Source organism: Pogona vitticeps, chromosome 12, assembly GCF_051106095.1.
Source record: "Pogona vitticeps strain Pit_001003342236 chromosome 12, PviZW2.1, whole genome shotgun sequence".
In the NCBI taxonomy this organism is placed as follows: Eukaryota; Metazoa; Chordata; class Lepidosauria; order Squamata; family Agamidae; genus Pogona; species Pogona vitticeps.
In genome coordinates this window covers 2,397,124-2,423,819 of record NC_135794.1, presented here as the reverse complement: position 1 = coordinate 2,423,819, position 26,696 = coordinate 2,397,124, and the positions used below count along the sequence as shown (strand labels likewise).

At 45.0% G+C, this 26,696-nt stretch overlaps 1 protein-coding gene and 1 long non-coding RNA gene across 2 annotated transcripts in view; one reads left to right on the top strand and one right to left on the bottom strand.

Moving 5' to 3' along the window:
• Positions 1 to 441: 441 nt before the first annotated feature.
• Positions 442 to 16,019, bottom strand: LOC144584581 (uncharacterized). The gene is made up of 3 exons (XR_013538928.1): positions 15,817 to 16,019; positions 12,753 to 12,900; positions 442 to 12,284 (listed from the first exon to the last, which is right to left on the bottom strand). It is a non-coding gene; the product is annotated as an uncharacterized LOC144584581 (long non-coding RNA).
• A 1,353-nt stretch (positions 16,020 to 17,372) lies between these two features.
• Positions 17,373 to 26,696, top strand: part of KLF13 (KLF transcription factor 13) — a 35,200-nt gene continuing 25,876 nt past the window's right edge. Inside the window, exon 1 of the mRNA XM_020784741.3 lies at positions 17,373 to 22,452. Within this exon, the coding sequence (XP_020640400.3) occupies positions 21,909 to 22,452 (544 nt within the window). The 5' untranslated portion in view covers positions 17,373 to 21,908. The remainder of the gene's footprint in view (positions 22,453 to 26,696) is intronic.

The window sequence follows — 26,696 nt, the reverse complement described above, 5'->3', positions numbered from 1 at the left end:
TGGCAGCTGTTCAGACAGAAGCCTGTCTCTTCCAACCCTGCAAAAGGGGACACGCGGCCAAATCCAGTGTTTAGGCAGAAGCTGAGATGATGACTGTTCAAGGGTAGCCATTGTGTGTGACATGTTTGCAAAGTTGCTTGGAAAAGGTGAAAAGTGATTTGTCCTACATTGTCTAGATGACCCCCATACCCCCTTTTGGCTTGGTTCCCTCCATTGCCTCTCTATGGCCAAGATATACATTTGAGAATGTGGCCTGTTTCTTCCCGAAGTAATGAATTTGGCGGGCGCTCCCCTATTTATCAACCACAACACTTGATTGTCTCCAGGCATGGTTCTCAGCTGCCCTCCTTTTCCCTAGGGCTGATAAAGCTTTGTTTAGGAGACCGGAGCCCCTTGTTTGCATGATCCTTTACCAGGCCTTGACAGAAAGCTCTTGTTTATGACGCCTGGGGAATTTGCTGGTGGGCACTTTGGAAGAATAACGTGGCACCTCAGGGCTCAAGGGGTTCATAAAGCATTCTGCAGACCAAAGCTGCCCGTCTGCTCAGAGCAAAGGGCAGCGCAGCACATTACGAAGGCACCCTCGAGGTTGCTGCTTTAATGCAGGGAGTTCAGCAGGCTGAGGGCGTTGCTGCACTTAAGAGATTACTTCTGCCCTATTAACATAAACTGTTGCTGCCGTGGTCTGATTTGCTGGAGACCAAGACTGCGGGGAGACAGAAGGGAAGGTGTGTGCCCGTGGATAAAGACCCTTCTGGAAACCAGGATCTGCTCTACAACAGGGCCGATAAAAGCCTATTTTTGTCGCAACCCCCCCCCCCACCGCCGCCCGCCCAAAAACCAAGCAGAGCCAAAGCAGGCAAGGCAACTGCAACAAAAGACACTCCCAGCTTGCTCTGCTTCTGTCTGACTCACGCTCCTTTTGCAATAATAGCCTAGATCTCTTGGCCCAGGCAGGAAAAGAACGGGTGTTATTATACTCAACCTACGTCACACACTCTGGCAGCTGCTGGTCTGGGATAGTATTTGGTGCCAAGCTGTGTGGCTCGCACTATTGTGGAGGAGGAGGAGGAGGAGAAGGGTCACAAACCATCCGGATTGGACAAGCTCCCATACTGTGCAAATTTAGGGAATCTCTCTCTCTCTCTCTTTCTCTCTCTCTCTCTCTCTCTCTCCAAATAACAAAATTACAAACAGAAAAATAACCAGTGACAAAACACTGAGCTGTTTAGGAAGGAAGGATAGTGGCAACATCGTAGCCATCACCTCTTTGACCAAAGAAAAACCTGGGCAAAGGAGCAAGGGCTTAGCCTGATACCTGCAGCTCTTCAGGCCAAGTGTCAGGAAAGCCGCTCAGAAGGACTCTTCTGCAGGTGGGGCAGCGCTACGAAACAAGACCCGCTCCTGCTTGTTGTTCGCTTGATCTCATGTGTTCATCCAGCACTGGTTGCCGACTGACTTTATGTGAAGGCCCTGGCCCTGGTTATCTTCAGAGAAGGCTGGGCAACCTCCATGCCTGCAAATCTGGAGAACCACTGCCACTCCTATGGTGGTCAATGTTAATGAACTAGCCAACTGAATTTGTGTAAGACGGTTTCCAGGATCCTTTTCACAGATATTTGTCTGCTTTTAACTACTCTTCTTATTTAGGAGTCCCCGATAAGCTTCCGAGAAAAACCCCAAGACCCTCTAGAACACAGTTCAAATGGCTGGGGTACAATGCTTGGATAGCAGGTAGTCATGCGTTATCAGACAACCTCTGTCCACATCTCTAGTCAAGCCGCAAAGCACCTTAGATCTTTTCTAGCCCCAAATCACGTTTTCTGCTGGGGTTGTTTCTGCATTCAAAATGGCCCCCTGTAGCCAAAGTCTCTTGCTGTGATGAGGCATGGGAAAGGACAGCAGACGTTACGACACAGACGACAAGTAAGGACTATGCTTTCTGTCTGGGATTTTGACTACAGGATTCTGATTGTGGCCATCTAAAAAAAAGTGAGTCTTCCAGGCTCTGAGCAGGTGGTAGAATGACTGGTCCCTCTCTAAGTGGTGGGTGCCACTTTTCAATGCTTCCCTGGATTGTTTTTTTTTTTAAACCTTCCCTGTAAGTAGAAGAAAACTAGCGTAACACAGAAAGGAGTACAAGACTCCAGATACTTCATCAGGCTAGTGTGCCTTTTCTTTTTCTTTCTTGTTTTTACTTGCACAAATATTTTATGTAAAAGAAAGTTTTAAAAATTGCTTCTTGTACAGTCCTTTGCAAGCAAAGCCAGCGCCTTGCCCCAGGAATGACAGCCCTCGCTTTACAGCAGATCAGGGCTGGGATCATATCTGTGAACAGCTTTGAAAACTCTAAAGTGCTGCATTCAGACCAAGCATATTAATTGTAGAAAACAGAGAATATGCATGATTCCTTCCACCAATTCTCATAACCACAGTTGTCTTTTCTGCCCTTCTCAAGTTCAGGACAGAAGGGGGATTTGAGGCATGGCTAGCTCTCAAGACTTAAAGAATGGAATAGTGGAATAGCCATCAAACAATCATCCATGTTGTGATGCTTCTTGCATCTTCTTGTGGTACGAGGGGGGGGAATGAGAGAGAGGGGGGGAATGAGAGAGAGAATGAGAGAGAGAGAGAGAAAGCTCAACTCTCTTTAGGCTAAAACTCAACACAACGCAGGACCCCAAACTCAGCTCTGTGATATGTCAAAGTGGAGGCTGTGTTTTCCCCAGGTGAATTCATACTATCAGCTTAAGCCCGAGGAAGCACATGGTAGGCTTATATCACCTTCTAGCTTGCTTCCCACTGTTAGATAATTGGCTAAGGTGATGAGAGGAGGAATCATCTCCGACAGATGATCCATGGTAGCACTTTCATGTCTGCAAGAAATTCAGGGAAGTTTTGATGCAGAGTGTAAACACCTACCCCCTAAAAGGGGTGAGTCAAGCCAAAGCGAAAACAGAGGCACTGGGATGCATTTATAATCACTTGTAAATCAGAGAGTTTTCAAATTTTGGAGAGCTCACCTCCATGGACCTGCAAGCCAAAAGGCAGACTGCTTTACCCTAGGCCAATGTGCTAAAAAGCTAGAAATATCTTTCAGGCAAATTGAACTACCTTTCGCAATGGTTTGCGAGTTCCTTCCGGGGACACTGGGGAGGATTATAGTCAACAAAGCCCAGTATAGCTGAGATTCTGCCTGCCTTTCAGACCCAAGAGTCCTTTGCAGTGATACTTTCTTTGCATCTGGTTCAGGAAGCAAGAGTGTGGAAAGACCGAGAGAGATATACTCCACTCTCAGTTATGGAGACCCTTCGAATTCCATGCCTGAGAACCTTTCAGCAGAGAACAGTAGAGCCACCTGTTTTGGCTAGCTTTTGGAAGTCACGGTTATGCTGCCGTCATGTGGAAAAACGTCATCTCCAGCCACTTTCTGTTCTTCTGTTGCTGCTGTCATCATCACTGCTGTCACCCTACGGATCAGAATGAATGAACAATGGAGTACAGCCAGCGCTTGGGCTGGGGAATGCATGTGCTCAACACATGAACAGGCCACGTCCCGTTTTGTACCAAACTAATGGTATGAGAAATATTTTAGGAAGCTGCTTTAGACCGAGGTCAAATTGTTCACTGATTTAGCCTAGTGATGCCCACTTGCTGCTCCACCAACCTGTTGCCCTTCCAGAGGTCGAAGACAATCTCCATCATCTCCAGTCATTGTAATCTAACACATCTGGAAGGCAACAAGTTGTAGGCAACAGGTTGGCCTGGTCTATGGTGACAGGCAGCAGTTCACCTGGATCTCACGTCATGACTCCTTTCGATCACCTGTTCTTTTCTAACAGGAGGTGCCAGGGGTTGTGACTCTGTCCTCCCACTAGGCCACGCTCCCTCTAGTTCTGAATTCTCCCCCGAGCTATATTTCTGCTAAATATTGTTGTCGCTTCTACTTCAGTGCATCTGGAATTTAAGTATCAGACACCTCCCCACCCCTCTTAAAACCACTCACCCAATCCTTAGAATCTGCCAAGATGACAATTTGAGACAAGGGCAATAGGCACGGATGGGCCAATTTGGCAGTTTTGCTTTCTCCTACATTTAGAATTAGGGAAACGTTGTTTTAAAAAGAAAAGAAAAAGACACCAGAAGAACTGAACCCAGTCTCTACAATAAGTGGCCAAGGCTGACAGGGAAGTTTGCAGTGCTCCCGCCCCAAAAGCAACCAACCACCACCAAAGCAACTTGTCTGAAGTCTGCCAAGGGCTTGCACAATCCCTTTTGTAAAGAACACATTTACTACAGCTGAAGCCTGAGCCAGAAAGGGTTGGGTGAGGGTGGGGGTTTCCGGCAAGTGATAGCTCTCCCTGTCTCCAAACAGGGAGGGAAGGGCCCACTGCCTGCTCAATACAGAGTGAGCCCTCCCTCTTTTGTGCATATTAATAGCTCCATGGGGTCTGGAGGAGCTGATCAGCAGCAGGTCATCTAAGGACAGCAGCAGCAGCAGTGATAACAGTAGTAATATTAGTAGTAGTAGCAGCAGCAGCGGCGGCAAACAGCTCTGCACTTTAAAAGGTAGAGACCTCTCTCTCACACTCCCACACCCATTCTGTGTTTACTCTCCAGCCACCTAACATGCAGATGTTTTGCTCTGTGGACTTTGAACAACCTCTCCCCTCTGGGCCTTTGCAGGCTCATGCAGGGGCCCAGAGCCAGATTGTGCAGTTCTGCCTCTGCGTTTCTCTCCATGAAAGTCACAGGGCTAACCCTGATGCAAGGGAACACAGGCCTGTTTCACATTAAATGGTTCCAAAGCAGAGGGACTTGGAGCATTCCCCCCCCCCCCATGACACTCTGCTAAGAGGAGGGCGCCTGCTAGAACTCCTCTGCTAAACAGAGCATTACAGGGCAGCATAAAACAGTCTTCAGGAGGGCTACAAAGAACACCCCTCTCATGATTAGTGATGATCACCCCATTTTTGCATCAGCATGGAGCTCTCTCTCTGTGTCTGTCTGTCTGTCTCTCTGAATATTATATGCAGTATTTTCCACACTACCGGCTTATGTTTTAGGACACAGCCATGTGTGGCACAGCCCTTTAGGCCGAGAGGAGTCGCACTGCAATCATGGCTGCCTAAACACCTTGCCAATAAAGAGGGCTCATTATGCCAGAACATGCTTTGACCAACTTGTTCTCTCCCAGCCGATGAGGCTCTGGAAAGCGGGGCCAAGAAGAGGGGAAGGTCTTTCATGGATCAGCAAGTGACTGAATGGGAGACAAGGTAGGAATAATTGACTTTGCATAATGGGAGAATAGAGAGGAATTTCACAGTTCACCTACAGGCCAGACCTGGGGCACCATGCACTTTCACCTGTTAATTAATTACTGAAGCCCAAGGGGCATGTGGGTAAGCCATACGAAAAGCACAGATGGACAGTTATCCCGAAAGACTTTGTTGGAGGAGAGGCTGGGCACAACAGATGAAGAAACATGACTTGTTCAGCTAATAAGGCAAACACACAGAGAAGGAAGATTCCAAACTATGTAGTCCTCTTAATGCATTGCACCATCTCCTGCAGGCTTTCTGCCGGTGCCCGGTGAGCCATCCTTGCCCTGAGATGGTATATGCTGGGAACACGCAGACAGAAGGAAGGAGAAATAGTCCAAAAAGCTCACGTCAGCACTGTGTGTTGCAGAGTTTGGAACAGTTAGAAGGGGCATCTCTCAAAAACCCTCTGCCAGCGTGCATAGCGAATCTGCTGGTTGGATATTTGGGGCCCACCAGTCTCCGAGAGCTCACCAGAAGCTGTGGAGATGAGCACATGTGCAATGTGTGTTAGAGAGAAAGAGAATGAAGGAGAGATGGTTTTTCTCCCCCCAGCCTGGCAGGAAACAGCCTGTACAGATGGTGATAAGGTGGCAAAATGACCTTTTAGTGAGGACAGTTCTTTGTTTGCAGGGCTGCGAAAAAACAATCCTCCTTAGGAGAGTGTCCTCCATGTGAAGGGCCGCGCGGTCCAAATCTGATTTAAAGATAAAAAGCAATATGGAGGGAGAACAGGGACCTTGAAGGGGCTCATCGTCCACAATGAATACCTGACCAGCAGACCCCGCAGGCAGACAGTTCACAGTCTCCCCGTCTTGAAGGGTAGTTCTGTTTAAATCAGAATATTGTTTCTCGTTTCCCACAAGTACTGTACTGTAAATTAGCCTATGCAGTTTTATGTTTCCCAGTGTCCTTTTGTCCTCCTTTCTGGTGATGCATATGGGTTCTTGCTCTTGATGTGAGAGAAGCCACCAGGGACGGTGGCAGTGAAGTCTAAATCAGACCAGGGCCCGGACAAAGGCTCTGCCGGCAAGCCTCTGGAGTTGGACTAGCAGAGGCTGCTGAGCTCTCTGGAGTGGGTGGGTGATGGAGCCCTTCCGGATCTGGAAGGAACAGTGTCCTCTGCTTTATCACCTCCGTTCTCCAACCAAAGCTATCTGATCATAGTCCTCCAGCAAACCTGGAGGCTGATTCCTTATCCCCGGGCTAACCCTTGACAGGCACACGAAACCTTTTTTCCTGAACCAGCTGTGACAAAGCAAAGGCAAAGCAGCTTTCATATTTGCCATCTCCAAACTGACTGAAGACATACCCTTCTTTCTGGACCTTATGCCAGCTGCGTCTGTCATTGGTGCTTTTGCAAGGCCTAATCCAGGCGGTGGTTGCTGGAAGATGCCTGGTATCCTTAATGAGCAAACATGCTGAGCGAGTGCACAGGCATGCACATCCATGTGAAAGCGCCATGTAGTACACAGCCTGTCATTTCACATGCCAGCGAGGCTGTTTTGGTAACTGCAGATTTTAGGGCAATTATATTTTCCTTTTAAGAAAACACGGCCTTGGTTTTTATAAAGTCTGCAACCCTTGGTTTTCTTTGTCATCTGCAAAATACTGTAACTTGCCTCCCTGTCTCTTACAAGCTGTTCTAGACCTTTATCAGGGTGTCTGTTCTTCTCTGACAGTGAACAACAGCTATTTATATACGACGGCTGCATCAAACTTGTTTCTTGGTGGTGGTGGGGAAAGAGGCCTCCAATTCTAACCACAGACTTCCTGGGCAAGTTCTTCCTCATCAGTCCCACCAACAAGCTCCATCATGTCATTTCACAGTCCCTTTTCATTTCAACAAGGCTGACACTGGAAAGAACTCCTATTTATCATGGCACCGTTGTTTGGCATAATTTTCAACATTCACGGAAGACAATTATGGAATGCTTCAGTTGGAAGGGACTGCCCCCCGTGGCTGAATAATTCCCACCGAGTGCCTCCCGCCGTCTACGGTTTGAACAGCAAGGCCCAGTCACCCTTAATGAATGAGAGGGAAAGACTGCCAGGTTTTGTGGCAAGGTTCCTGATGTACATACAGGCTCCTCTTGCAGCACTGGCACTTCAGAGAAAAGATGGGTTGAGCAGTTCTGCCGAGAAACGAAATGTTACTTAACTATGCACTATAACCACAAAAACAGGAAAGCAATGTGTGTGTGTGTCTGTGTGCCTGAGTGTGTGTGTGTGTGTGTGCAGCTGGAGGCTTTTTCCCATAACTCTACTCTCGCGCTATTGTGACAGTCAGATTCTCAAGAATTATAAAAAAAGTGGAAGAGAGAAAGTCACTTGATGGGTGAGCCAGACTTCCAAGCAAGCATTCCAGTCCCTGAGAGTCCGTTATGGTGTCACACTAGCCAGGGCCAGGCACATCTCTGCTGTGCCACTAGCTGCCTGAGGCATGTAGGAGTTTGTGGCTGACAGAACATAGGGACCTGCTGCACACAGACACCTTGATACATCTTGTTTAGTCTGGCCCACAGGCACTCTCTAGGGCTTTGAGTATGGAGAGCCACTTCACATCATTGACTGCCTTCTCCTTTCGAGGTCAGAGATTGCACCGAGGGCTTTCTGCATGGAAAGCAGGGACTTTGTCACTAAGCCACGACCCCTTCCTGCAGGAGACAATCCAAAGGCTTCCTTTCCTGCCATTCTGCCTGGGGAGGAGATGGTTAATTTGCCCTCTGCCTGTGTCCCCTGCTCACAAGGGGCCGCTCCTGCTGTGAGCGAAGCCAAGCCGCCCTTCCATCCTTTCCCATTTCAAAATACAGGCCCTCGTTAAACATTAGCTGCTGCTTGGGGCTACAACCCTAGTTGCATGAAGGCAGGGTAGCTGTCTGCTGTCCTCTCTTTGGTCTCCCACCAGTGGCCAGCAGATCCGCACAAACTGCTTTTCAGATTCAGAAACAGCCTGTGCTACAGCTTGGGTGGGGGCATAATAATAATAATAATAATAATAATAATAATAATAATAATAATAATAATAATAATAATAATAATAATAATAATAATAATAATAATAATAATAATAATAATAATAATAATAATAATAATAATAATAAATAATAATAATAATAATAATAATAATAATAATAATAATAATAATAATAATAATAATAATAATAATAATAATAATAATAATAAAAAGTTCACAATCTTAGTGGGCATGATTAAAGTAGATTTTACTTGGATCCTATTCACCTGCATGAAACTCCAGACTGCAATTTAGAAGGAGTTTGTTCATTTCTTTCAAAGAAGACAGAGGTTTTGTGTTACCTTGCCTCACACATGGATCATTTTATCTAGCACCTTGCAGGCACCAAGGAAATGTGTTTGTGTGTGTGGGGGGGGGGAGTTTCCTTCCCACAGCAGGAACTACAAAAGGGCAAACATTCTGTCCTGGGCATCTTGGCGGTACATTGACCGCCACTGAAGGGCAGATGAGTCAAAAGCAGCTGTTCGGAGCATTGGTTGCTTCTATTGTTAGCCATGATGGTTCCAGAGCATTGGAAGCTCCACTCTTGTGTCTTCCCACCATTCTAGGAGTCCAAATAAATGGCTTCTCCAAGCTCCGAAAAAAGTGCCTTGCCTTTGGATGTTGTGAAGGATCAAGGCCTTTTGTTTCCATGCTGGTTTGTGACCTTCACAAAGGCTTTGAGTGGGCTACAAAGAGAAGCTCCATAGGTGGATTACATGGACCCTGATGGGGTCTAATCCATCAAGGCGACTCCCCTTCTGTTCTCTTGGAGCTTAACAGGAACTATCTAAGAACACTGCCTTGCCTGCGGTCAACATCCTTTGACAGGGTCCTTTGATGGAGTCCAGCAGTTCAGTCCTTCTGAAGTTGGCATCTACCTTATGCTTTTTTTTCTTTTTTCCTTTTTCCTTTTTTGTTTGTTACAGGAAGCTTTCTCAAGTCTAGTTCTTGCTAACTTCTAGCCCAGCCTTTGCATTTTGTTTTGAAAGCTATAGCATCTTTCCTGAGAGACTCTGCAGCGACTGAGCAGGTGTTAAAGGCATTGCTTCTAACTGCCAGATTAGCCCGTGTGTTTGCAGAAAGCCGTCTCCAGCATGCAGGACACAGCTCACACGTACTATGGAGAAGAAGGACACATCATGGGTGTCTATGCGAGGGTTTGTGCTTCTGGCAAATATGCCGATGAAACCTCGTCTGCCAAAAGAATATATTGATGTCTGTCCAAAAGAGCAAATATGAGCTTGTGTTATGAGAACCGTTCATGGAAGAAAAAAGTACAGTGCACGAGAAAGCATAACTTGTACTGTACATTTGCATTTTGGCCAGGAGTACATTTCAGAACGAAAGCAAAGACTTATGAATTGCTAACTGGGTGGAAGAAAGCCAGAGCCTAAAATAATTGCCTCTATTCACTGTCCCTCTCTGCTTAAGGAACAAGGAGGGGCTGGGCTTAGACAATGGCCTTGGTGTGCTAAAGGATTGCTTCTGAATCATAAATGGTGGGGTTGCTCTGCTAATCGTACCATTGCAAGCACTGAATTTCGTAAGGCTTTAAGCTCCTGATTAAACTGACAACTCTTCCCCCCCTCCATGAACATAAGGAAAACAGTGGTGTAGGAGAGTGTAGTATCTCACGTTGTTCACCCTTTATGTTTGATAGCTAGGTTTTGTCCAGAAATACGTCTCAAGAACACGGACGAGGCACGGCTGCACCCATGACCACCTGCTGCTTCATAGTAGGGATGTACTGAAAATCCATGATTTTCATCTACAGGACCAAAACATCTATGCTGTGGTTGCAGATGAATGTAGTCACAGATTTCCAGCAGGTCACCAAGAACCCCACAGAAAACACTGCAGTAACTGGACGCACATGGCCTTGCATAACTCAGTCTGTTGTCAGAATGGGGAAGAGGAACAACAGCCAAGGCCAATTGCAATAGGGAACTCATCAGCTGCTTGAAGAATTCTAGCTTGGCATCAGGGGAATAACAAGCTGGTTTGTTACTTGAGTAAATAATATTACGAGGGAACAGCCAAGCGCCAAACAAACTAGCAAGCTAGTCCGTCGAAACAGGGCTGTGTCACCTCTGCTCTTGGGGTCCTCTGCACACTTGGCAGACTGAGCACCATGTTCCAAGGACAACAGTTAAGCTGTGACACCAACCTTGCCAGCTGGCTGGACACTCAACCCCCCCCCAATCCTGAAGGCCAGTTCATGTATGATGGGATGTATAAAATTTAGCCTCAGAAATTGTAGTTCATGCCTCTTTTCTGCTGCACAGTCATTGACTAAATCATCAAAGTCTGTGGCTACAGGACTGCTAATTTCAGATTTAGCGAAGAGAAAGGACAGGAAGAAAGAGAAAGTACAAAAAAGGGTAGAGTAGAGCATTCGTGGGAATGGATTTTTTTCACAGAGGACCAGAAAGGCATAAATATCATCATGGACCAGGAGAAAGATTAGTTTGGAACTGGGAGACAATCTGGGTGTCCATTTCCCAAATGACATCTAGCATCTCTAATAGACCCTGAAACCTCATCACTCGGGTAGTTTATCACAGCCATGGATTGTGGAAATCATCCGCTGCCAACTGAGCTGAGACAAATCTGGTTGCCCGAATCGTCTTGATAGCGAGTGATCTTTCCCTTCCCTGTGAAGGCCCTACCCTGCATGCCCTGGCATATTTTTTTAATTGTCCTTGGTTTTTGTGGCTGGACTTCTGTTTCATATTTGACTGTGTCTGATTTTCTTTGGACCAGTATTTTATGTGCGTGTTTTTGTTTCACCCTTAGGCCTCAGGAAAGAGGCGGGCTAGTCATCTAAATAAATAAATAAATAAAAATAATTTAAGCCTTATCAAAGTGGAACAGAATGGTGGATTCAGAAGGCTGGTTTCTTTCCCACCAGAAGGCAAATGAAAAGCAAAATAAAACAAACAGTCGAACCCTGTCAGACACAACGCAGAAAATGCTAACGAACGGTGAAACTTGACAGTGTTCTAAAGTACATTAAATAGGCAAAACCCAGTTCTTTCAGACATGTGGAAAGAAACCCAATCACCCCCTTTGATGTGCTCTGTGCACATGGCCTGTAATTGCCCCATTGACTTACCACAGTACATTACGTCTGCTGAAATATACATAGGTATTACTTGCATGCGGAACACAATGGGGACTTTGTACGGCGGGACCTCTGCGAGGGCGATGCAGATGGTTTGTGGGGGTGTTTGGCTGGGATGCAGGGAAGCAGAGGAGGATGCCATGAGCCGCTTGGGTCTTCTTTGTGTCCCGAGCGATTCTGTAACTGTTTCCTGGCTTCTGAGCTGGCTCATTTGTTCTTCAGCCAGGCTGGGAAATCGAAAGCACTGCATCCAGTTGCCAGGCTGTGGTGTTCTGGCGCCATGATTGTCCCCGGTAGTTACAGTTGAATCTGGCCATTGATTGGCAAAGCTTGGACAACCGTAGCTGACCTCTTAAGTGACGCTGGATTAGGGTTATGCCTCTTTGAAAACGGAACTGCTCTGGAATACAAGGAATGTTTGTCTCTTTGCTTGAACAAAAAAAAATCCGTCAAACTTGACGGAGGAGGAGGAGGAGGAATGGAGACGTTCACTTCTCTTTCCAACTCCAGACAGTGCCATCTTCATACTCAACTCCCTTTCCAAAGCACACAAACTGAAAACATGATTTTCTGGATTAGAGCTGCCAGAACCGTTCTTTCCTTCCATCTTGCCTCTTTGGGACTTCTCGGGAGTAGAAGAGGCAAATATGTACAGCAGAATGTGGAAGTCACTGCCCTTTAATCATATGGCACATTGTCGCTCTGTAATTGGCCAGGGTGGAAACTTCCGTTTTGGAGAACAATTTGGGAATCACACCAGCCACAAAAATTATGGCACCGTGGGAGGCAGGCATATTGGGTGAGGCGGAGTAGGGGTTGTCTGCATAAAAGAAATTGCCAAGCTGCATTAACTGGATGATTGAAAACCATGACCGCACTTAATGTAACATTCCTGCTGTTATTTTTTTTTCTTCATGGAGTCCATAAAACATCTCCAAATCGTATTAAATGTTATGGGGTTCTAATCTGAGTGGCCTGAGGGTGTGGACTTCAAAGAACTACCACAAGTAAAAGTGTAAACTCTATCTACAGTGCAGAAAAGCTTGGTTTGCAACTTTTTTATCTAACAAAATTTAGTCACATTATAAGATGTGGGTTCATGAAGTCCGAAACCAACAGAACCCCACTGTGCATGAGGCACGCTAACGAGAACTGCAACAAGTGATTAAAACGTCCATCTCTGGACGCCAACACAATATCCTTATTATATCTCAAGCTCTCATGCCTGATCAGGCCAGAACATAAAGCAAAATAAGCTTACCAGGGGAGGGGGAATGAGAAAACTCACATTAATGAGCATCGTGTACATCTGGTACTCCACTGCAGCTGCAACTTAATTCTCTGTCTTCATGTAATAATAATGAAATCATGAGATCAAGCACTTCTGTTGAAACGAGGACCGAAATCCCATTTGTTATCAAGGACCATCTATCTTCCTGAAAGAAAGGAAAAACAAACAAATGGCCAACTTTAATGAAAACCAACAACAAGGGCACATCCATGACATTCTGTTATGACTCATTGAAGGAGCTTTGTTGTTGAGCATTTTCAGAGGAGGGAATAATTTAAGAGTGCTAATCTCTCAGAGCATTGCCACTGGGTGTTTAACGTCCCTGTTCAGTAACAATGGTCCCGTTGTTCCACGACCATGTCTTGGCCAGTGCCAAGGTTCAGAGGAACTTTGTGGGCTCTGCGTCCGCTGGCCATTTGGGCTACAGGGCAGCTGCAAAATGTACACATGCAGTTAGCTGGCACCTGCTCAGCCAAGAGCCGCCAACCACACCCAAGAATCTAGTCAACGACTCTTCATTACAGAAGTATAGTTTTTTTTTTTTTTTGTGGAGGGGAAAAGTAAAGGGTCTCAAGAATCCCTAGCTAGGAGATGGCGTTCAGTTTTTTAAAAGCTGGCAGAGAAATTAATAAATGCCAGTTGCTTTCAGTTAATAATCCCTTCAGCTCTGGATTTCACAAAAAAGAAAAAGGGACTAAAAATTTAGAGGAATTTGAGATATTTGAACTGGGGGTGGGCATCACAGAGCAGGAGCCTCTGAAGAACCAGTCTTACTATATAGGGCTTTATCACACATATATGGGTCACACGTAAACATGGACTATCTAATACAGAGCAATAGAAAGGTAAGATGTCAACAACTGAGCAATAACTGCTGGGAAACCATCACAAATTTCTTCATCAACCGTCATCATGTGCTTTTTTTTTAATTCTGAGAAAGTATCATAAATTTGTTAGATGGGAGAATTTACATTGATATCATAGAAGCGTTCTTGACCACATTGTGTGTTGTGTAAAGTTAAATGTTCCTTGAAAGGAGACTGGAATGAAATCATTCCCAAATATGTTATTGCATCAGCTATTAATCCAGGGTTAGAACTCCTCAGATGAAATTTGCTTTATTTTGCTCATTTTTTACATGCACTTTATTTACAGGAAATAATCTGTTCTTAAATAAACTGCCATGTGGCCATCTATTACTGCTGATGGCTGCATAGTTTTATATGAAGGCACCTTCTGGTGTTCCTGGAGTGGAGAGCTATATTGATATTTCCATCCCACCTTCTTCTTTAAGATCAAATCTAGCTATAAGTATACCAAAAGACCAACACTTGAAACATGAAGACAATATATTCTTGGGCATATCTCTGGCTTTGGCATTAACAAAGTAGCCACAGAATTAATTTTCATAAACCAAAGAAGATTTTAATTTTTTTCTGACCTACATATGTTCCCTTGCCCCTAACAAGGGTGGGGCAGCTTTAACTTTTTCCTTGTTTGCCTTCTCCTGTCTCACTGTTCATATTGTTTTTAAACCAATAATTCCTTAGTAGAGAAGTGGAAAAGAGAAGAAACACAGAGTGAATACAGGAGGGAAGTTGGGAATATATTTGAGTGGGTGGAGACTCAACTGGCCAAGAATTCCCTCCAGACTGCAAAATTATACCATGCAAAACGCACAGCAGGCTTTGATTTGTGTCTTTTCTTATCCAGAGGACTCTGGGGGCAGGTGATAAACATCCAAACATTTTTTTAAAAAAACACTCCCAATAATAGAAACGTTAGAGATTACAAAAGAGTGCAGACCTCACGTACGAATATGGAATTTCCTAAGCATAACAGGAGGTGGAAGCCAGATTGACAAATCCTGACCCAAGATGTTTAAAAAGTCTGATCCAGTAATTGAATATATAGATCTGTTGGATCAATTAGCTCTTTTTTTCTTCTTTCATGGTGCTTCAAAATGAAATCCATTCATGCATGGCTATGGCATATACAATTCTTGTCTGCTGCAAAATTAAAATAGAATGTGAAAACAGGACTCTGCATGGGTGGCTGCCTGGGACCAACACCAACAATATTGAAATGAGTTTAACAGAACCCAAAAGGATGGTTTCAAAGCTCAGATTCAGTGCATACGAACGTTCTTTATGTTCAGCTTCCAAATATAGAATGCCTTGGATATATGCTCAACATGTAGCTACGTGTTGAGAAAGAAAACTACCCAGACATGCAGATGAACATCAAACCTATCACCAAATTCACTTTAGCCGCTGAATTATTTCCAATATGGGATGCCCAAGGATAGGATAACTTTATTACGGTCAAGGACAAGCAAGACCAAAACAATATAAAATAAATCCATACAATTGCAATTTCATAAAGCAAGGATTATACATTCTTCCATTAAAAACATGATATGGGACGCCCAACATTTTTATTGTGAACGGCCACAAAGTTTCCCAGGAGATTCTGTCCGAATCATCTGCTTTAATCCCCCTGGCCCAGAAATGGCCAGGCTCTATCATAAAATTGGCTTCCCCTAGCAGCCCATGTTTTACAGCTGCGGAGTTCCACCATGTGCATAGATCCTACAACCACCAAAGCCATGAATCAGTGTGTCCTGAAAGACCTGCCCGAGAGGCAGATTGGCACAGCAGGCTCTCATCTTTCCAGAATCTGTGCCAAGGAATGTGACTTTGAGGAACCACATCCAGTTTACAGGCTGCCCTGTTAGCTATCCCTGATTTTAAATGACTAGTAGGTTCTTAAATGACCTCCAAATTGGTTTGTAAGCAAAGTTAATAAGGATCATTCACACCATCTCTGTGTTTTATTCGAACCCTTTAAAGAGATAAAGGAGATACAGTCTGAAACAGAAGGAGCTTGATATACATGGCAAACTTTGGAGGTGGGTCTTTGTTGACGCTGGGTGTTAAGATGGATCCCTGCATCTGTGAGGATTAAAAAGGAAGATCACAGATCTGTAAGTTCCTGAGAAGTGAGAAAGTCTGTGTTAAGCTTGAACAAAATCAATAAATCCTGGCAAGACGAGAAGTACCTGTATCATTTATTTCGTTCCAAGATGGGTACCGCCTATAGTAAGCTTATCGCCTGCAGACGGAGTTCACAGCTCTGTAGAGAGAGAAAATCTGGATTTCAATAGGAGGAGAAAGGATGTCTATGACACAAACACCCTTAAATTACTCTTGTATTCAGAATGTGGTCCCCTTTTGATAATAATTTTGAATTAAGAGGCTCGAACTTTTTATTGTTTAGATAATTTCTGTGGTAGGCACAGGTACGTGGAAGACCTAGGAACAACTGAGAGATCCCAGTTTCTTTCCTGGGGGCAGACCTTTGCATTAATTTTCTCTTTGCCTAGTGAGTGACTTCCAAGAGTCAAGGCTTTCAAGCTGTCCAAACTGCTGGATAGCTCAGGGGTTTAGGTCTCCGGCTGTGGAGCCAGAGGTTGGGAGGTCGCTTCCCCTCCGTGGCTCCCTGAATGGGATTGGACTCGATGATCCACAGCGTGCCTTCCAGCTCTGCAGTTCTAAGATGAAGAGTACACTGATTTATCAGGGGGCAGGAAATGACAAAGGTCATATACTTACCCAGCAGAGATCAAAACATTATAATTTCTAAACTAATTCTCACAAGGATGTCAATATTGGCCCAAATACTGCCACTTGAGTAATATTCAACATTATATTCGACAGAATGAGCTCCAGACATTTTGGTGCCCCAGGTGAACCATCCAAATGTTTTTCCATAGCTTACATAACCAGAGCATCATTTGCTCACTAGGAAATTCTAGTAAATTCTGATGATTCTGATGCACTGCAAGCCATGATGGCCAGTTCTGGGGATGCGTCCATGATACCATTAAGTCCAGGAGGATTTGGGGAGAACGGGGAGTAAAGCTGATCTATTGATCGGGGCCACTGTTCACAGAATAAAAGTCTGGTTGCACATGCCCCACAGAAATGAACAGGGCTATACTACAGCATACCCCACAATGTGCGTGGAGGTGGAGAGATGTCAACTTGATCTGCCTTGTGATTCAAGAAGTTTAGGATAGCCATATAATCTGTACAACACACTTTAAACTGAATTTTTAGAATTCCTGTAGAATTACACCAGCATTTCAGTGAAAGCCACAAGTATAAACTTGAGAAATACTCAAAGTAAAGGGCAGTTTTGACTCTAAAGGAGTGTTACAAAACTCTGCTCATGGAAGAGAAATTCTGATGAGTCAATTAATTAGGATCATCTTCTGCTGTTGCAATGAATTGCAGCTGAATAAGATGCTGTACATTGGTTTCCCGTGTCTTGACAATTTTGCAAGCTTCATTTAACAAACCAGAAGTGATTTGTAAGGAGGTGGTGGAATAGGAAAACTAGAAATAAAGGGCACCAGACAGAAGCTGGACGAGTCAAGCGGAGGCTTGGCCCAATTTTATATTCCCAAGAGTCTCTTTTTAGGTCTGCCTATCTGGAGACAGCAACCTGTCATTTGTTCCAGTCTCCAGGGCTGAATCAGAAGATGAACTGAACAAAACATTCTTGGCAAAACCGGTGAGCATGGAAACACAGAAACAATGTGAAGTTGTTGTAATGTGAGGGAGGGAGTGTCATCTGGAGACCTGTGCTGAATATTTATCCATAACACCTATATCTCTAGCTCTCTTTTTTTTAAGATGGTGATCCCAGAGAGATTGTGGAACATTTGGAGAGGTTTGGGGGTGGATGAGGCCCCCCAAAGTGGAACTTTAATCCAGCTAAATTGGAAGTAATGTGGGCAGAGCCATTAAGTGGCCTGGATGGAGGTTTAAAACTGTTTATCGGATGGGACTGCACTCAATCTGTGGCCATGTTTACAGCTGGAGGGTCTTCTTGAAATCTTTTCCACCTCTGGAAGCTCATGTGACTGGGAATCATAGTAGTGCCTTTCACTGGCTTAGGGTGGTAAACCAACTGTGGCTCTATCAAGAAGTGACAGATCCTGCCACCGTTACTCCTAGCTTCATTACATTTAGACTTGACTACTACAATCTACCGTAAAATGGACAGTTCAGATATTTTTACAGCTTATACAGAAGCTGCATATATCAGACAGATTTTAAACAAGCTGCACTGGTTACTTATTCACTTCTGTGCCAAACTGGAAATGCTGATGTTGAAAGCAGTAAGCAGATGGATTACAGGCTCGTGGAAGAGCCACTTCCACTATATGAACCTGTCCAAGCCCTGAGAACAGCCCCAAAGACTCTGCTTGAAGGACCACCATTAAGGTCCCTCAGACTTGTGCATACAGGGAAAAGGGACATTTCAGTGGTATCCTGTATTCATGGAACCTCTTCTCAAGAAAGATACATCTAACTCCTTTCCTGCTTATAATCAAATGGACTTGAAATATCTTTTTATTGCAAGCTGCTTTTTGTTTAAATGATTGGACAGGGTTTTGTTAAATTGCCATGGACTGGTGTTTTCCATTATCATATTGGCCGAAAACCAGCTGAGGAGCGACGCAGGCATCAATGAGGATAATGTCATCAGCCCACAATGTTAATCTTTAATTTAATTTAATTGAAAGCTTCCTGTTCCCCAGCCATTGAGGCTCCCTAAAGATTCCTTTGGGCCTGGGCAAACCTTTGGGAGTCTCAGGATGGGAGAAGTCTTTAACCCCAGGAAATCACCACAAACATGCCACTAAGCAACAGGGTTTTAGCCATTGCTTTTAATACTGTTAAATACTAATCAGTTCTGTTCCAGAAATTAAGGGTAGATTCAACCTGCACCCCATCTAAAAACCATCACTAGCCTTTCTGAAACCTTTTTTAAAACTTCTTTTATTATTCTCAAAAATGGCAGCCACCTTATTCATCCCATAATTTTTTTCACGAGGTGAGATTTAGTGGCAACTTGTGAAATCTTCCCTCCCTATGGTCTCTGTTGCTTGTATTGAAAATCGTTGTACTTTACTGTGAAACAGATCAGCCAAGCAGGGGTTTCCAAATATTCACAAAAGTTGCACTACCGTTTGGTAGCTCAAAGAATAAGGCTTAATTCGGGATGAGCAGAGGCATACCAGGAAGTGAGGAGAACAAGTACCCCATCCTCTAAAATACCAGGCCCCTGGGATCCTTCTGTTGATGCTTCTGCACTTAGGGAAGAGAGAGAACGAGCACAGTTCCTCACTTCTACCGGGCATGGCATCCCTTCCTTTATGGACACAGAAGGACTGTTTTTTTTACCCCTCACATGCTAGACCCAGGACAAGGTACTCTTTTTGGATCAGAGGTTGTGGCACTCTACAAAAAAGATGCACTCTAAAAAAGTAAATTTCCCATGCTTTGCAACACAAACCAGGAGATTTGTTGATGTGCAGCTGACAATCAGGCAATCCAAAACATGGAGAAAAGCCATTACATAGGCTTTCCTCTCCTTAATAGCATTGTGTCCCTTTCTTGGTTGTGCCTGCTCTAATACAAGAGAGTAGATAAGGCTGATTTCCACTTCTATCAATCATGTGAGCCAGCTATCTCTTTTCTTTTATTATGACAGTGGAATAACACTTTTGATTTCCAAAATCCCAAAGAGGTTTAAAATACTGCAGTGTTAGAATCTGCAAAACACAATAACATCAATTACAACAGCAAGGGGACAATAAAGCAATATCATGTTTCATCAAAATCACTAGGGGAAACTGAATGATGATCAGGAAAAGACCTTGACAAGCAAATATGTGCTCCTTTTTTGGCACAGGGAAAAATAATTTGCCTATGTGTCAGAGTCAATTAGGTGATTTATTAAGGCATAGAAGGCAAGGATAGAAACAGGGTACCAAATAGGAGCAGAGGATTCCTGTTATCTCCCCTTTAAAAGGGGAGGCTATCCATTTCTCGTATTCCCTTCTGACTGTAAACGAGAACAGCAGAAGATGGGAAGGACTTCAATGGAATACATGCTCACCTGGAGTAGATCTTTCTGAACTCAACAGAATTTAGATATGCACAGGACTGTACTGAAAAATTTCACTTTTCATCTCACAGTTGTACAAATGTTGCCCTGATGTTCAAAATCCAAAGAGTTGTTCCTGGAAATAAAGTATAAGTAGCCGTCCTTGTGATTGGGGTTATTTAGTACTTGTTAAAATAAATTCTGTATCAAGAGATGAAATTCTCACTTATTTTGTGCTGGTGGGGGAGAACAAACACATGTAATCTCCAGCTGGTGGGGATTAGGAGGTGGTTTGTGTATGGTTTGCATTTCAAGGCCTTTTTTTTTTCTTTTTGCAAATAATTTGCATTGCTGGTTTTTGCACAAAATTTGTATTTTACAGACACACACAAAAACCCTCCTGTATTCTGCATGGATAGCTTATATTTTATGATTCTATATAAAATGCAAGGTTTGCTTGGCTACTACTGCTTCTGCCTGGTGTGAGAGCAAAAAAATTAACGGTTGTTAAAAGTTTTTTGATGGGAATTCTGGCTCTGTAAAGACACCCTTTTACTTCTCTTTGAGGATGAGAAAAAAAATGTGACTATTCATTAGGACTCTACATGGGACTAGTTTTGACCAGGGAAGACATAAGATTATCAGACTTATTCCCCCCCCCCCCCAATCTCAAGAGCTTTAACGTATCTTTTTTTAAAAAATGTTTGCACTGCTATTGGCCTTTCCTTCAAAATTCCGTTGCTCCTATAACTGTGACATGAAGAACATACGAGGCACTCCAACATACTACTTGACAGCTGTAGTTTTAGAAGAAGTAGCCATGTTAGTCTGAGTAAGCAGATTATGCCCGATACACTTGACTGCTGTCGAAGATGGATCAAGTAGCCATTTGCCTTCAGGTAACAAACATTTTCTGAGGCTGACTAAAGTCACCAGCAGATTTTTATTTTACTTTTTTCCAGATTTGGAAGCTATTGCTTTATAATGGTAGCAGACTTGAAGCAAACTCTGTATGACTGACATAGCTTTTCTGGGCCTCTCTGTTCCACCACGTATTTTTTGTGGTCAGCTGCTTTGTTACCCACAGCCCTGTGAAACACTCCTGGGTTGGTGTTACGAGTGGCACCTCTGCATTTCTGTTCTTGGGTCTGATGTATTCTGGAGACTCCCAGGCCTCTTCAGTTGCCTCTTCCTAGTAAACCGTTTACTGTATTATGCCTCACAGCCGTTAAAGCACTGCAGAAGGAATGTGTCTAAATACCATTAAGAGGTTAACAACTGCATTATAAGGTGCATCGTAAGTCATCTGAGGCAAGGCAAGGTGTGTGGGAGCAAGAGCACATCTACTGTTTTAAAGGTTGCCAAGGCTAGAGGAAAAGGCAAACTCTTTCTCTCCAGCTTTTACCTTGCATGAGAAGAGCCAAAGAGTAATCTGGAGTTGCTGGCCTTCTGTTGGGTCATGCAGGAAAAAAAGAAATTCATTAGCCCATGGAAATGTGCAAATGTAGATCTCCTCATTTCCATTGGCCTGGCCCAAGCCAATCAGTTCCTTCCTTTCATTTAACTTGTCGTTCTGCCTCTGCCAAGCTCAAGCTCTCAGCCACATTGTGTGTGTTTTTTTTTCCCCCTGTCCTTTGCTGCTGCTGCTGCTGCTGCTGCTCTTCTCACTGGCTCTCTCCACAAGCTGAAGCAGAAGCAGTTGCTTCAGCAGCAGCTCAAGTCTCTCCGTTTTCTGCTAACCTGACCAGCCCAGGATGCAGCTCCTCTGTGACATCACGGCCAGATGTTTGGCAAAGCCACACCCCCTGGGGGTCTGAAGCAATCCACGGTGCAATAACGGGTCGGCTCAGTTCTGCCATCAGAGTGTGATGGAGAGGTTGGAGAAATTGCAGGTTTGTTATTGTGGACAGCCGGCGTCGTCGTCAATTCTCTTTCAAGCAACAAGCTGTTCTGGATGGGGTTTGTTTTGCTTCTCGCTTTCTCTGGATGCCTTTTTTCTTGAGCAAGAAAGAAACTGGGTGTGACCACCACACACAAAAAAACACCTACTTTTTTGGGAGCTGAGAAACCAGCTATCATCAGTTCTTCAAAAAGGTGCACATGTGTGGGAGCTTTCCGGTATATCTGTTTCCCACTGAACAGGAAAGGAAATCTTAACACTGATTCATACACCTAAGGGAGGTGTGGAAAATGGCAACTGCTGCCTACTCTGCCGCCGAGTGCCTTGTTTTTATGTCCAATTGTGCTATAATACATAACCCTGTAGGGGAACCATCTGCGCACCCCATTGGGAGAGGTTCCGCTCTGGCTGTCTCAAACCGGGAGGAGAAACATGAAGTGAAAGAGGTCGGGAGAGACGGTGGAGGTGGGTCTTCTGTCTACGTGGTGGCCAGCATTTTAGCTGGCCTCAACGAGCATGTTCCAAAACCTTCCTCAATGCAGGTGGAAAAAACAGAGAGTGTCAACCGAGGAGAGACACAAAACCCTCCCCTGCCTCATGAAGATTTTGGGGAAGAAAGTATCTTGCCGGCCGGCAAGCGTGGAGGAGGCAAAGCAGCCACACCTACCAGCCTGGCAGCTATGAGCGAACCAAGCCCCAAACAAAGGAACAGGAGAGGAAGATGCCGGCCTGACCCTGAATTACCTCTGAAAAAGCATAAATGCCACTATGTGGGGTGCGAAAAGATATACGGCAAATCTTCCCACCTGAAAGCTCACCTAAGGACCCATACAGGTTAGTCATGAGCTGGCCTAAGGGCTGATTTCTAAGAGCTTGGCGGTGGTCACGGCTGGGGTGGGACAGTGGGCTGATATTCTGCCTTCATGCTGCCTTCAGATCTGAAGCACCCAAGACAGGTTAATGAGAGCAACTGTAAACTTTGAAGTTTACGTTTTAGCTCCAGTTGCTTCTGTAACAGGTAGTTAAATCAAGCGTGTACTTAATGAACATTGAACTATAATTGCTACCTTCTGCTCTTCCTTTCTCTTACCCTGCTTTCTCCAGTCCTCATCTAACCTAGTGTCCTGCTTTTGAAACATTATTTTCTGCTTTGACTTTGCCAGTGTTGCTTTATAATCAACGGAATAGCTTTTTTGATGCAAAGCACTGTTATTGGTGGGTTGGTATTTTTAAAAACAATGCAGGATATTTTTGGTGTTGTAAACATCTTCCATTTCCTGGCACCGTCCGTATTTGTACCCTGCCTCTCCGAGGAACCTAACAGTGGAACTTATTGTAAGCTGCCAGTTTGTTGAAGGACAGCTAGAAATTGAACAGATGAAAAGGAGAGGGGTGCGCTGATCAAAAGCCACAAGCGGGAAGGGAAGGCAAAAGAGCCGTGTACACAGAGGAGTTGGGTGATCGCTGCTTAAAGCAGAGTGTAAGATGTTACTTCTAAATTGCCAGGGATCTCTTTGCTTCTTTATTTCTCAAGAAGTTCTACTTTTCCTCCAGAAATATCCAAAGGGATATCAAAAAGCCCCACACGCCTTCTGGATATACTGTTCTTCATGCTGACTAAAATGCTAGGTAGTATTAATAGTATGGCCTTCTTCCAAAAACAGTCAGGGTTGGCGCTTACCGGGTCAGCGTTTGCTTTTGTCAAGGGAGCTGCTGGCCAGAGTGCTACGAAGTGAATGTCAATCGCCAGCCGTTTGCTTGTTTGCTTCTTCTCATGAGGGAGGCAGGAGAGATCCCCTCCCACCCCCCTCCGGCCAGGTTTTGGCTTTAATGCTAGACACGTTCATTCCAGGTATTCTGTAGGACAATTGTGCACAATATAGGACTGGCTGAGGGTAACCCTTGGCAGCTGAGATAGAAAATTCTCCTTGATCACACTGGGTAGGATCCACAAGAGCAAGACCCGCTGGAATGAATGTGTCTCTCCTCACAACAACAACAACAGAGTTCTGTCGGCATCACCAGGGTCTTCTGTGGCCCACCCTCGCTCCCACTTTGTGCACTTCTCTGTCTCCAGTGAACCCAGAGCTTTGCTGGGCTCAGGCAAGTGAGGAAAATTTGGTATGTGTAGAAGGCATGCTTCCCAAACGGAATGGCTATTCCTGAGGTCCAGCGGCTCCCCAAAGAGGATGCCTCCCACCTAAATGCTTTATTGAGAACGAAGTCCCACTAGCTTGGAAGGGCGTTCCTTCCACAACGCATTCTTTGGATTGCAGCTTTCACCACCCTCCCTTGCTGCAGCTTTCATGTTTAATGAAGAATATTTCATCCTTTCCCTTGTTGTTCGAATGTGGCAAACTGTCCATGAATCCAACCCTGCTCTACTCTTGCCCAGACCTCTCCCATGCTTCCTTTTAAACACAGGGACAAAAGGATCTTAAGCTCATAAACCCGACTGGAAACTTCAGCAGAGGAGGCTGCTGGGGGAAACTCTCGTTCTTTGATACTGAGAATGAGGGCTTGGCGGCCGATGCCTCTGGGGAGAGGGAGGGTAGAAAAGAGCCCAGCAAACGTCATTCGAGAGTGGGTTGGGGAAGCGGGAGTCAAATAGGGACACTGGCGGCCAGCCACTGCTCTCTTTGTTATTACTGTTTTAAAAATACTTCCCTCCTCCTTGGCTTCTTTCTCCTGGATGGCGGGCTTAAGTAGCACGGTTGGGACAGCAGTTAGCTCAATAGAAAAGAGAAGAGGCAAGAGACTCAGCACTGTGGCCAAAGGTTTTAATTGTTCCATGCTTCGTTTTGTAACAGTTGCCACCTACACAAGGTCCCGAAGGCAGTGCAAAAGCACTTTGCAAGCAGAGGGGCGCTCTTTCAATACCATTTTACATGGGGCAGAATGCCACCTACCCTTGTCTCCCAAACCCCAGGGGGATGTATTTTTGCACTGAAGCTCATGGGAAAAGGCTCAGCTTCCCTCATTCTGACTTTCACTATGTAATGTGTAAGAAAGACCTGTGGCAGGCCAAGAAGTCAGCTCAATCCACGGCAGTTTGAAGGAAGGAAGGAAGGAAGGAAGGAAGGAAGGAAGGAAGGAAGGAAGGAAGGAAGGAAGGGAGGGAGGGAGGGAGGCAGGCAGGCAGGCAGGCAGGCAGGCAGGCAGGCAGGAAGGCAGGCAGGCAGGCAGGCAGGCAGGAAGGAAGGAAGGAAGGAAGGAAGGAAGGAAGGAAGGAAGGAAGGGAGGGAGGGAGGGAGGGAGGGAGGGAGGGAGGGAGGAAGGGGCTTCTCCCTTACAAGAACTGGGTGTGTATGTTCAGCAACCTTTGATAAACAACAGGAATCTCTTCCTGGTTTTTCACCTGGGGGAAATTTTCTCTAGTCACTTGTGACAGGCACAGAGAGCAGTCCGAGGAATAATAAAGTGGGTATGGGAGACGCCTAGTGTTTTCCCAGTAACTATTTGTGCATTCACTCCTTTATAGGTCACTTTGTGTCTGAGGCAGTAACCAAAGCAACTGCCCCTCCCACATAAACAGGACAAAATCTCATCCGACCCAAAGGCTGTTCTGAGCAGCCAGTTCAACTTTCTTTCCTAAAAGGGTTGGGAGTTTGGCTGGGCACCGAGGGGGAATCTTAGAACTGAGGGGCAGTTGCCAAACATCATTTCAGTTTCGAGGGCAGACACTAGAAGGTGTGCCATCTATTTGTTCGCTAGTTACATTCAGAGCTCACAACTATCACCACCCCTGACATTTTGGGGTGAAATGTCCCCCCCAACTTGGTTCATGAACTGCGGATGGTTAATCTGTGTTTTTCCTTTCCACCAGTGAGGTCCAAATGGTGCGCATGGCTCTCTTCCTCCCCACTTTATCTTCACAACAACAACAGCCCTGTGAAGTAGCTGAAGCTGAGGGAGAGTGAGGGACAAGGCCCAAGGTCCCCAGCTGAGGTCCGTGGCTGACCTGCATCTCCCAACACCATGTTCACTCCACCGCTCTGGCTTCCCAGAATTTGGGGGAGAAGGGTGGCATGTTTTCCCCAAATATAATTAACTAGAACCATGCTTGAGAGATGCTCACACTGCTCAGAATGCATAGGGGATTTGCTGCTGGTGAACGACTCTTCGGGCAGTAAATCTGCCAAGTGGGACCAACCAAAGGTGTCCTGCAGTGAAGTGAGTGGGTAGAGGAAGGTTTCCTAACTCCTTCAGCCTGGCTGGGATCATGCATGATTCAGACGAGTCTGGAGAATTATCACTGGTCTCATTCAGACAAAGAGTATTTCTTTTTAAAAAAATCTTTGCATATTCTCAGCTTTCTCACAGTTATGGATTCTGATGCCTATGTCACCTGCACAGAGAATACATGAAAACCTATAACTGTGCATTGCCGGAGAGCTCAGTGGTTTAGGTCTCTGGCTGTGGAGCAAGAGGTTGTGAGTTTGATTCACCACTGGACTTTGGATTGCAGCTTTCACCGCAGCCTCGTGGCGCAGTGGTTAAACTGCTGTACTGCAACTAAAACTGTGCTCATGACCTGGGGTTCAATCCCAGGTAGCAGCTCAAGGTTGACTCAGCCTTCTATCCTTCCGAGGTCGGTAAAATGAGTACCCAGCTTGCTGGGGGTGTGTGTGCAATGTGTAGCCTGCATAATTAACTTGTAAACCACCCAGAGCGTGCTTGAAGCACTATGGGGCGGTATACAAGCAGCACGCTTTGCTTTGATGATCCATAGAGTCCATTCCAATTCTGCAGTTCTAAGATGATTATATCAGATAATTAAATATAGATTCAAAACCTAAAGAATCAGTGATGTATCAGACTATACTTTTGTCTAAAATCATTACACTAAAAATTGAGGGTAGTCTTATACATGGAAGTAAGCTCAGGAGAGAACAAAACGGCCCATATCTTGCCTCTGCAAACAGGCTGCCTCCAATTAGGAGACTTAGCTTCCTACAGTCAGGAAATTTAGCTTCCTCTAATCATGAGCCTTATGTAACTGATGTCAGCTGATGCTGTACAAACCAATTGAAACATGGGAGGTGGAGCCTGTAGGCTCAAATTCAACCGGGACTCGT